General features: G+C 45.8%; 1 protein-coding gene across 1 annotated transcript in view; it reads left to right on the forward strand.

Moving 5' to 3' along the window:
• LOC119437216 (O-acyltransferase like protein) overlaps positions 1-13,029 on the forward strand; it is a 98,190-nt gene that overhangs the window by 17,925 nt on the left and 67,236 nt on the right. Inside the window, exons 4-5 of the mRNA XM_037704264.2 lie at positions 3,834-3,925; positions 8,724-8,906. Of these exons, the coding sequence (XP_037560192.2) occupies positions 3,834-3,925; positions 8,724-8,906 (275 nt within the window). The remainder of the gene's footprint in view (positions 1-3,833; positions 3,926-8,723; positions 8,907-13,029) is intronic.

Here is a 13,029-nt window from a genome sequence, read left to right on the forward strand (position 1 = left end):
CTCGAGCGCGAACCAAAGATACGAAGTGCATGCATGGCCACGCGAGGAAGCAACCCCCCTCCCCTTCTTAGAGGCACAGGACTGCTTCTGCCAGCGAAAGAAGAGAACGTGCATGCATAGACACCTGCGATGAAAACAAAGCCGTAGCACAAGGTTCTTTAGACACGTTAACGTTAGAAGCTCCACCGGGGTATGCAGAGGTAATCGCGCTTGCTTGTTGTACGTGCGAACGCGTGCAGTTCTCTCAGTTCACGAATGAACGTCATGACGAAGAGTGGTGACAATGGGTTTGATGTGGCCTCAAACTGATACGGCGTTTCGATATTTATTTTTATTTATTGTCAACCTTAAAAGGGGGCCGGCAGAGGCACTTAAAGAGGGGGAAACTTTTATACAGGCACCGGGTTTCTGAACGCTACCTCGGCCCACATAAGCGCCAATAATTGCCTCCAGGGAACTTGATGAAGGCCAAGAGCGCACCGTTCCAGCGCCCCAGAGAAGTTTTCAGTATTATTGTTCATCATCATGATCATCCGCCTATATTTATGTCTACTGCAGGACGAAGGCCTCTCACTGCGGTTTCCAATTACCCCTGTCTTGGGCTAGCTGATTCCAACTTGCGCCTGCAAATTTCTTAACTTCATCAGCCCACCTATTTTTCTGCCGTCCTCGACTGCGCTACCCTTCCCTCGGTATCTATTCTGTAACTCTAACGGTCCACTGGTAATACATCCTACGCACTACATGGCCTACCAAGCTTCATTTTTTTTCTCTTATTGTCAACTAGAATGTCGGCTATCCCCGTTTGCTCTCTGATCCACACCGTTTTCTTCCTGTATCTTAACGTGAGGCCTAACATTTTTCGTTCCCTCGCTCTTTGTGCGGTCCTTAACTTGTTCTCGAGCTTCTTTGTTGACCTCCAAGTTTCTGCCTGATATGTTAGCACCGGTAGAATACAATGGTTGTACACTTTTCTTTTCAACTACAGTGGTAAGCTCCCAGTCAGGATTTGGTAATGCCTCCCGTATGCACTCTAACCCAATTTTATTCTTCTGAAAATTTCCATCTCATGATCAGGGTCCCCTGTGATTAAATGACCTAGATAAACGTACTCTTTTACAAACTCTGGAGGCTGACTGACGATCCTGAATTCTTGTCCCCTTGCCAGGCTATTGAAACATATCTTTGTCTTTTGCATATAAATCTTCAATCCCACTCTTACACTTCCTCGGTTAAGGTCCTCAATCATTTGTTGCAATAAATTCGTACCCATTGGACAATGTCATAGGAAAATGTCATCTGCAAACCGAAGATTGCTAAGATATTCGCCGTTGATCCTCACTCCTAAGCCTTCCCAGTCCAAGAGCTTGAATACTTCTTAGCATGCAGTGAATAGTATCGAAGAGATTGTCTCCTTGCCTGACCCCTTTTCTTGATAGGTAACTTTCTACTTTTCTTGTGGAGAACCAAGGTCGCTGTGGAATCATTGTAGATATTTGCGAAGATATTCACGTATGCCTCCTGTACTCCTTGGTTACGCAATGCCTCTATGACTGGTGGTATCTCTACTGAATCAAATGTCTTTCATAATCTATGAAAGCCATATAGAGAGGTTGAAAGAAATGACTTCTGAGAAAGCCGCGAGAGGGAGGGGGATTCATGCAAGGGAAGTTGGAACCCAGCTTAAAGTACCAAGAAGCTATGAACAATTCTTTAATAAATTACGAATGATTACGAAGATTTCTTGTTTAGGAACTCATTTAGAGCTTCTCTTTTTTTTTTTGGCCTCTCGTTTACTCCATGCACGGATACCAACTTTCGCTTTCGTGTGATCAGGGTGGCAAAAGCAGCGCTGTACGAGGCACCGCTGCTCTCTCGAAAAGTATCGGTGCTGTAGACGTCCTCAGGCCGCTTAGAAACGCCGAAAGGTCGTCCTGCGATAACCAGACTAAGGTGTGCTCACAAAATTTAGCTTAGGGTAACACAGAAGCGGCTCGCCGTGTCACTGGCTTGGGTTGACATGGCTTCAGGCAGCATATGCTATTGGCTAGGGGTAACTCGCACCTTCAAACGACTATAACACTCGTTGACGTACAGAAATGCGCGAACGCGTAAAACGCTTAATTTTAGTAGACGCAACAGTGGAAAATGATTTCGCGCCATTGCATAAGTTACATAGATATGTACTAGCAGAAGCCTCGATGAGAACTACTGCGAAACGCTTTTGAAGACGCAGACATGAAACGCACGAAAAATGCTGACCCTTTCGGTTCTCGTTTGCTCACGGAAGCTGGAGTCAATATATAGAGATGATTGAATCGCTCATTCAAATTCAAAAACGCACAAAAACGTCAGAACACTTCTATGCATCTTTCTCTATACCAAAACGTAGCCTTGTCTCTTGGCGACGACTAGTGTAGGGTCTAGAAAAACCTTACTTTGTCAATTTTGATTTATGATTTCTAAGCCAGAGGGATGCATCTGGTTTTACTGTGCTTCACAACAACACACCATGAAACCGTCCTGAGAAAGTGCTACATCAAAGCAAAGGGTTCAACGAACCCATTTAGGTAACACTGCTAGAGAAAGCGTCAGGATCAGGTGGAGCGATTTCGAAAAGCGAAAGAAACAGTGTGACGATGTTATTCGCGAGGACTTGGACTACCCGCCAACCACGTGCTACTTAAACACCTTTTGTTTTTATTAGTTTCGTTCTTCTTGCAGCTCATCTTGCCAGCCTCAGTTTCTGCGGTCACCTAGTTTGGTTCAGAAATCAGATAGCCATACATTTTTCATTGCCCTGATGTGAAGTGCCCGTGTAAAAACGCCGAGGTCTTTCAAGCCTTGTCAATTTTATTTCTGTGAGGTCCAGTGCGAATAATAGAAGATAAAAATGCAAAGAGCATACGTATTACGACGTTTGCTATGACAAAAACCTCAAGAAATACTAACCAAGAGTTATTGAGCTGAATATTGAGCTGAGTTAGACTGGTAGGCTACATCAACGGTGTTTTTCATAAAAACGGCACTTTGTAAACGCAAGTCTGCCACAGTTTAGACAGCATATGCTTCTACAAGGCCACGGTCGTGTTTATATCTAAATCAGCTTCTGGTATAAGAAACCTCTTGGTACCACTATAGTCTCTTCGTGAAGTTATTAGCTCGGTAGCTCCATTCTCAATTTGTCGTCTGTAGCTCGGGTCGACTGTATGATTAAGCTAGTTCAGTTCTATTTTTTTTCCTTCCTAAAGGGAGACTGACATGAAATTTTCGTGCGAACCAATGAGTAGCTGCCTAACCGACCACAGAGGGAGTTGAAGCCAGTGCCGAAACGCCACGATGTTCTCCTCCCACGTGACCACCTTCTGTATCACGATGTCATGACACATACACCTCCTAGTAAACTAAACCAAAACTGGGGCCCATATTCTCAAAATGCTCTTATGCTAGAATCAGTGATAAGGGCAAATGCCAGCCCATCCTGATGCTAGATATAAGGGAAGGCCACCAGCCAATGGCGAAGAGCCCTTACTAACGAGAAGCTTTGTGAATTTGGCCCCTGGTTCGCAGTAAAGCTATTATAATAAATTATATTGGGTCACTCTGAGGCTTGGTATTACGTTTTCTGAGTTTTCTTGGTCCAATACGTTCACTTAAAGCAAAGAATAAACATTCGAAAATGGCATGCCAGCAAGTCTTTTAATGAACCTATCTGTAAACATTAAGGCACAAATGTCAAAGTACATGCGTGACATAAAGCACCCGAAAGCTTTTGGAGTGTTGTCAGCATATAGTATACATGCCAGACATACGCTGTCTTTATCCCTCTTCAGGGTGGCGCTTGGAATCATCCTGTTCTTCGTGGTCATTGGATCGCTGCTTTCTCTTTTGGACAACTTGAAACCGACTCGGAACAGCAGTCATGGTAACTTCGCCATACCGTCATTTATGTCCAACGCAAAAAAAAAAAAGATGAAAGACAGAAATCAGTGCTTTATAATGTCAACTTGTGCTGGCAGCAACGCGTTTTAATTAGCAGTGAGTGATTACCAGCCCTACACTATACTTTAAGCATTAAGAACAGGGAGTTAAAAAATTTATGTGAGAGAGAGAGAGAGAGAGAGAGAGAGAGGAAAGCAGCGGTGAATGTGTGCACGCGCGCGGACAGTGCCGCGAACCCAAATCCATTCGCGCAGCACAAAAGTTCTTTCACTGATTTGTGGGCCGACGATCGGGAAGGACGGTGTTCCAGTAGCCGTTGGTACGAATGCCCCGGACGAAATTCTCGAACTTTCATATACGCTGTACAGCCTGGCTTAAGTCTTGTAAGTGATAACGAATTCTCCCTTTCTCTCTTAATGTTGTCTAAACTGTTCAGGTACTTTTATTCAACAGCCGTGTTGCAAGGGCTCGCCTATTTATTTTACGTTGCTGCATTATCTGCTAATTAAATAGCTCATACACGATCTCCCACGTTCCTCTTCTGTCGGTCCTTTCTTTAGTGTGTGCATAGATAATTTTCAAAAATTACCGGGTAGGCTGTGTGGCGGACGCCGCCTCAGTTGCTTAGGTGAAACGTCTTGTGCGTGCTGTTATAAGGTGTGTGAGCACTAGGGTACAGAAATGACGTAACAAAATACACAAGTGGCATTTATTGACGCATTATAAAGCTTACATGTATATAACTTATGACGCAGCAAATGGGGGTAATACGGACTAATATTGCTACCGTGCTCGATCTCTATTCGTATAGTGGGCCCACCGTCGTCAGCGGTGGTTGGCGCGAAATGACATCCCTTTGTGACACTGCCCGAGTCTTGTCGCGCCGTTTCCGTACCCTGTATACGTGTCAAACTCGGGAGCGCCATAGTCGAGCAACCGTCAAATTTCTGCAAAAAAAAAAATTCACACTGGTAATTCTTATAACTCTTGATGAGCCGGGTTTGTGTTTGATGCATTATACCTACTATGGCTGAGTGAGCTCTCTCGAACGCGACCACTCCCTCTCGGATCGACAACTGCACTGCCGGAGCGCCGTGCATGAACGCCGTGCGAGAGGCTAAATTGAGCGCCGATTGCGCCATGCGTGGCGCGACAACGGCGTCTTCTGCGTACGCGATCCATGAGGAATCAAGTAATGGCTTGTTTCATCTTCGGAAGGATACCAGAGTAAGGTGCGTGGGTAGTACGGTTGAAAAGGTGTGAGCGATTATAGTAAAAAAATTATTTATGGGGTTTTACGTGCCAAAACCTGGTTATGAGGCACGCCGTGGTGGGGGTCTTCGGAATAATTTGGACCCCCTAGGCTTCTTTAACGTACGCCTAAATCTAAGTACGCGGGTGTTTTCGCATTTCGCCCCCATCGAAATCCGGCCGCCGTGGCCGGGATTGGATCCCGCAACCTTATGCTCAGGAGCCCAACACCATAGCCAGTGAGCCACTAAGCAACCACGGTGGGTAGCGATTATAGTATTACACGCTTTCGTTGCATACGGTTTTAGATAGCGACCCCCTATGCTGACCGAACTGAAGGGAGTATCACGTTAAAAAAAAAGAATGAAAACGCACATGCATGGGGATAGAGGTACCTGTTTGAATATTTGCCGGTAGTGACCAGAGCATGTTTGGAGAGCCTCTTTAAATATGCCACGTAAAATTGAAAAAAAAAAGTAAGTACTTGACAAAAAAATTAAAAACATCTCTCGAGGAACATCACTGGAAGTTACGTACATAAATGTATTCAGAAAAAAACCTCACAAGCAGGATAGTAGGGGCCTGTGTAGAGATGAAATGTTGCATATAGTGAGAAGACTTAGTTTAGTCACTAGCAAGGCTACAAAATCTTGTCTGCTAAAATGCGAAACCCGGCAATTAATTTAATTATTTTTCACATAGAAGCTTTCAGTGCATTTTCAAATCCTTGCCGCCTTGATGATTCCTCTCAGCTGGGTCCGCGCGTCAGTGTGTATGCGTGCGTGCGTACATTTAGTGGCACTCCTCCAGACCATGGTCTGGAGTCGCGCTGGCTAACACTCCCATGGTTATATCTTGTACACATACGGTACCCAACAATGTAGACGTGAAAACAGCCGTCGCCGCAGCCAAATTGGTATAGTTCAACGAACGCGTAATGCGGAGGTTGTGGGTTCAGATCCCGCCGGCAGCCAACCTGTTTTTTTTTTCTTTCTCCACTTTCATTTTGCTCTAACTTATCATGTCAATATTTCAATTAAAAACTACAAATAATTTACCTTCATTGTCTGTTGCTTCACATGGTTGCGACCTACAAAAATCGGGCCCCTCGGTTGCTCTGCTTCTCATTAATAGCAGCCATAAAAGTATGTGTCCAGCCTCTCGCTCCGAATTCTGATGACCACCCGAAACAAATTGCCTTTTTTTTCTGAATTCCCCAACTAAAGCGCACATCTCATTTAAACCCACCGCGATGGTGTAGTGGCATTGCACTGCTGAGCCCGAAGGTGCGAATCCCGGTAACGGCGACCGCATTGCGATGTGGGCGCAATGCAAAAACGCCCGTGTACCGCGCATTGGGAGCACATTAAAGAGCCCCAGGTGGTCGAAATTAATCCGGAGTCTCTTCCACTACAGCGTGCCTCATAATAACATCGTGGTTTTGACACGTTAAACCCCAGAATTTAATTTATTTTCAACATCATATAAACAGCTACGGGGCTGCCTGATACCCTATGAGTCACCTTGTCTTTTTATCTCTGGGAAATGCTGCAATTTCGAAATTGTTTCCTGCCGCCACGTAGTCAACAAACAGGTTGATTCTTAACTAATTGCTCTGAGGCCGCCACTGATATCAAGGATGTGCATTAACGCAGCACTATAACGCTTACGCGCTTAGACGTCACCTGCCGCGAACCACGCGGAGTCGCGGCCGTTTATTTATTTATCTATTAATTATTTATATTATTATATTTATATATTTATAAATAAATACAATATTTATTATATTTATTTATTTGTAGTATTTTGTCACCAGTGTTTGTTTTTTACTTTTGAGGGAAATTGCCGGTGGCCTATTTAGCGAGATTGGTCTAATTTAATAAAGGGTAACAACGTTTAAGGGAGGAAAAGAATCATGTGCGACAATCCCAGGCCCGCATTCGCAAAAACGCTCTCACGCTATACTTGTTAGCAATGGAAAATTAAAGGCAATCGTAATGATAGTCGCGCCCCACAGAGGCTAAAGAAGAGCACCCCAACTCGGCGCACTTCAATACCACCACTGAAACGTGGGAGGCGAAGCTTTCCTCTGACGACCTGGACGACCAGCGCAGTCTTATCGCCCGGGCCAAGGAGGCAGCCCAAGCCAGAGGGTTCCTGGAGTAAGGAATCCTCCCACCTAGGGTGAACCGGGTCCTGACTCGGATTACCGTTTCAAAAAATGAAAGATTATTTCTCTCTCCTAATGATAGTCACATTATTGACTCCCGTGTTTTCTGGTGCGTGCACAATGCGCATGATTGTACACTGTTAAGTTTGGTTTACGATGTTGATGTTCCTTGCATGAAAGACTGCTTATAAACTGCTTAGAGCACGTTTATTGCTATATTCCTACTCCGGTAGATGAGAAGAAAGGAATTACTTGTGCAAGTAATTTCCCCTATGTTGTCCTTGGTGTCACTGTTTGTTGACTTCTAATGATATGATTGATAAAAATTGGGCCCCTCGGTTCCCTTTCTTTCCCTTCATTACATAACGAGGGCATTAAATATGCTACCTGAAGGCAACAATCATGCCTTCAGGTAACATATGTGGGTTTATTGACCAGTTGCCTTCACCCCAAAAAATTAGGTACTCCTGACGCCTGCGGCAGAAAGGATGGTCCACATACGCCACCTAGGTTTGTGAGTGGTGGCGCTGGCTAGCACTCCCAGGATTAATTCTAGTTGTAAGACATAAATACCCCAGAAAATGGATGGGAAAACGGCTCCGCGGTAGCTCAATGGTGAGAGCATCGCACGCGTAATGCGAAGACGTGGGCTGGTTCCCCACCTGCGGCCAGTTTTTTCATCCATTTTCATTTTCATTAATTTATCATTTCTTTAATTCAATTAGTTAGTGCAAGTAATTTCCCCTATGTTGTCCTTGGTGTCACTGTTTGTTGGCTTCTAATGATACTCCGGCAGATGTGCTTCGTTTTTCTTGTGCGTGTGTACATATGTGCGTACAGTGGGCATGTTTTCATTAGGTCCATTTTTTACGCACGATTTTTCCTTTGGAATTATTCATATTTCCCACCTGCTGTGCGCTCAAATTAATGACAGTTCTGCAAGTAAAATAATTAATTATTTAGTTAATTCTGTAATAAGCGAATGAAGCCGGACAATGACAAATAGCACTTAAGAACGGAAAGCTTTGTGAATTCGGCCCCTGGTTCGTAAGTTCTCAGCGCGTGCCGCCCTTCGCGTAAAGATAATTGACTGATCAAGCAATCACTTCATTCATTCATTCATTCATTCATTCATTCATTCATTCATTCATTCATTCAGTGAGTGAGTGAGTGAGTGAGTGAGTGAGTGAGTGAGTGAGTGAGTGAGTGAGTGAGTGAGTGAGTGAGTGAGTGAGTGAGTGAGTGAGTGAGTGAGTGAGTGAACACTCACGACTCTTTCAGAAATGAAGAGGATAGTATTCCTCTGCTTAAAACACACTGCTGCTTTTAGTGGTCCACAGCCGCGCGTGTTTTCAAACAGTGACGCAGAACAGTTGTGTGGGCGACCTGTTCCGGTGCTTCTCGGCGCCGAGAAACGTGCGGCGCCTGCTCAGCACGGACGACGAGCGCGCCGAGATGGCCAGCGTGGTCGGCCTGCGCGCCCTCAGCGTCGTCTGGTTCCTCATGGGCCACTTTCTGCTGCTGCACTCCATGATGCTCACCAGTGAGTAGACTCTTTCCGCCTCGTGTGTTAGCACGGCGAAGAAAGTTTATGCACGTCATGCGAGTCCTTCAAATAGACGCATTTCTGGCTTTGTGTCTGAAAAAATAATGAAAGCTACTATAACGGCCGCTCGATCAAAATGCACGTATGTTCAGTAGCACTAGTCTCTCTCGCGTAATACTAATGACCAGACATTAGAAAGAAAACAGAAAAAAACACCATCATCTCGAAATTGACCACCCATTGCTAAAGCTCTCAATATCGATTCGCGTCAGATTGCGATTTCCGTGTGAGAGGTATTAAAGACCACTAGCTTCGGGTTTATTGCAGTTGTGTTCACCGCTAATAAGTCATCTTTTCTCGCGAAATAAGCGCTGATATTCCGCACTTTGATGGAGTGGCCGTCATATTATAGAGGCGAAGCTTAGTCCGGGCTTAGCTCACTCCAGGCTTAAAGGGCAACTCCGGCGTTTTTTTTTATGTCCAATGACCTTAATAAATTTTTTGAACTTGCGTAATTCTCTTTTGTATTCTCATTATCTGTGCCAAACGGCATGAATGTACGTCATTTAGCTTTCCTGAAAATTAATTTTAAAGATTGGTTGCGTGTTCCCGACTCATGCCCACGAAAGTGTGACTTTTTACTGGTCACCCTGTGTTTGTGACATCTACATCGCAACCTCACCCAGAAACGACCAAACTGGCTCCTTTTTATACGAGACGACGGCCGCAAATCACCGTTTTGACAGACGTGATAACGGGGGCTTCTCTTCGTCTTGCCCTGGCACAATGCGTTAAGGTTATGTAGGGCACCTCCGCTGCCTCACTCTGCAGCGGGTCAAAAGCAAACAGCGATCCTTCTGCGTTCATATCGCCGCCGAATTCGTCACTGAAGTTGCCGCTGACTATTGACCCTTTTCGCGGCGATCGCATGGGCGCTGCCATGTTTGATCACGTGGTGACGCGTCTATTGCTTGCCTCAACTGCCTCCGTTGCCTCCGTGTTCACAATGGATCTGTATGACGCCTGTGCGGCTTAGCAAACGTCTGTTTCGGGAGATATTGTAGGCGGCGACTGGGTGGACGACACGAAACTTGGCCCACAGCTGCAGAGAACATGCAAAAGCGCGTTCAGAGCTGATTAAGCTATGTCCAAACGGCGCGAGCAGCGTATACGGTGCTTGCTCTAAAAGCGGGGCAGAATATTAATTCCAAACATCCCGCTCATGAAATGAATCAGGATTAGTATGCTTTGCGCTTTGTTCTTTATTTGGCAAATATTTTGAAGCAGCGGTTTGGCATATTTCTGGCTCAGTAAAGTTCCTCTGTGCGGTCACTATCTGATTATTTTCTGCCGAATCGCTTACGGTTGTGCTCAGTTTCGTTGGGTTTGTTCTTGTTGCGCATAAGGCTTGAAACGTAGCTGTTTTGTACATTGTAATACCTTGTAGCAAAGATATATTATCGCTAGTAACTCGCTTACTCTCGTGGATCATCACGAAATATTCAGCTTCGACTATTCATGCGCCATCTATGTAGTCCGTCATTTATTGTGCGTCTAAAGTGCACATATATTCAAGTGTGTGCCCATTCACTTATTCTTGACACATTGGCGAAAAAGTGGGCGTAATTTCCCTGCCGTTTGGGGTAGATGGGTGTAGATATACTCTGCGCGAAACCTACTATGACACGAAGCGGCGCTATACTCCCTTTATCATTGTTTAACGAGCGGTACTCACTCTGGCCGACGTACCGAGGCTGAAGCCCTCTCTTTGAAGGTTAGCGATACAACGCTGACGGATGAGCAAATTTCAATATCCTCGAGAAAAGCCGCACATAAATCTCGAAGTGCCGGAAACACGTACGGACTGTTGCAGCAGCGGTCCGCGAACTTGGCCACATATTCATTACATTCCTTAATACGCCAGTCACAATTTCTGCAGCCAACTACTGCACGCGCCTTCAATCCAAATGATTTAAACCAGCATGAATGGAGCACAGTGCGTTAGCGAAAGCTCATTTGCATTTCCGACGGCTGATCGCACAGTAGCAAGGTATAGAAGCGGTAATGGCTTCGTATTCGTGCGCTGTCGCTGAGGAGACGTATGGCGCGCCGCAGTAAGCACAATCTCGTTTCTCCATAGAACAAACCGCTCCGCGAAAAGCGTCAATAGTTCGAAAGAGCTGGAAAAGCACCCTGTGTGGCCAGAAGACATTGTCAGCTTCGCTTTTTTGGTGTTAGCACCATGTGTACACTGCAGGGTGTTTAGCACACGTTCTGCGTGTTTACATTATATATATATATATATCACTGTAAAAAAAATCCGTAATTTTACAGCAAAAATCTACGTAACATTTACGTAGACCGTTCGGTTTTATGAAAAAGGGCGGGATCCAACGTAAAAAAGACGGACGTGAGCCCTGTTTTTGAAATACGGAGAGCTGTCCGTAATTTCATGTGGAGGGCAACTAAGCATGTTACGAGTCAAAAATTAACACGCAAAGAATATAAAGAAAAGCCACTGTCTACTCTCACCGCCAGTTACATAATGTCACCATAGATAACGCTGTTTGAACATTATTCGCAGGCGAGTATGGGCGTCTTGCGCTAGAATTTGCGGTATAGTAGCAGTGCCTGGTGGCGACGATAAAAGTTATCTGGGTAGTACCAAGCCCTGGCTGTGGCGAAGCACGTTTCTAGCCCGAGTTTAGGCCGTTTCACATGGCGCGATTGGGGCCGAAAAAAAAAAATCGTTCTGTCGCGCACGTCGCAGAGCGATTTTCACTGGCAGCTTTCACATGCGTCTTTGACCGCGCGATTTCAGTCGCAGCGACGCCCAAGGTTGCTCCCTGCTCACAAAGTATCCATGCCTGCATCGCTAAATAAAAACAACATGGAAACTAGTCAAATATTACAATTTCATATTATTTTTTTGAAAATAGAATAGTACACAATTTTTCAGCCCTTAAACGCGTTGAGACTTTTCGATCGCTTAGTCCGCAGCTGCGGCAAGTGAAAATGCTGCACAAACCGCATAAGCGTGCGGCGTGGTGGGGTGGTCTTGTTTTGTACACTCTAGTTGTGTTGTTGCGGTACGATGGAAGCCACAACTCTTCTCCTGGAGGAGTATTTGCTTCTCCAAAAGAAGCTACTATTATGTATGCAAGTGCCTGGCACAATTTATAGCAATGAAGACGTTGACAACGGCGACGATCATGAGGGCACGTGCCGTATGTTGAAGGCGGCGTCAGCTCCCGACTGGATAGCATGCAGCTTCTCCTTTTAAATGAATTGTGCGAGCTGGAGAAAACAAAAATTGTTGACGAAGCTCCTGAGCCACAGGCGCTGGTGGGTACGTACGCTCTGTTAAAACATTGAAACTGGTGCGCGACATTGCTCCGCTGAGATTCCAACACGCGTTAAAACAGGAAAGCGCCAATTTCGACGGCGCTTGCTGTTACGTCACGTTGCTCCGCCCACATCGCGCCGATCGTTGCGACTCAGCGACGGAAATTCCAACATGTTGGAATCCCGTCGCGGAGAGCCCGCGACGTCGCAGCGGTCGCTGAGCGACGGAATTCGCTGTGTCGCTGTGTGAAAATCGCGCCATGTGAAACGGCCTTTTTACGTCGATTCGCACTTTTTTCTGCCCTGTTGCGAGTGCGAAAAGGCTCGTCACTTCTCAGAGACCTCGCTGCGAGCTGGCCGCAGCCTAATTTAACGAAAACGGACTCTCCGTGGGCCGTAATGCTGGAAGCAGAATTAAGGAATCGATGACGCCGACCCGGAGAGACCTAGCTCAGCCTCGAAAAAGCGTCACCGTCGTTACCGCTGCGTCGTGAGCTGCCATGAGCAAGAAGGCCTGAATCCCCAATATCAGATTCTACCGTTTTCTTTCAAGGCCTCACGAAGCGGAGCGTCGACCGGGTGCGCTGGATAACTTCATTACCCCACTACGAGCAGCACAGGTTTGAGAGTTAAATGTGCTCATCCTTGACCTCAAGCCAGCACGTTGAGGCAGCGCCAGCAAGGCATTATTGATTACAGCACACCGATGTTCAAGCGCTGTCATTAAAAGCTACATCAAGCGAGCAGCGCCCGAGCTCGCGCTGCAGCGCGATTC

Source organism: Dermacentor silvarum, chromosome 1 (genome assembly GCF_013339745.2).
Source record: "Dermacentor silvarum isolate Dsil-2018 chromosome 1, BIME_Dsil_1.4, whole genome shotgun sequence".
Classification (NCBI taxonomy): Eukaryota; Metazoa; Arthropoda; class Arachnida; order Ixodida; family Ixodidae; genus Dermacentor; species Dermacentor silvarum.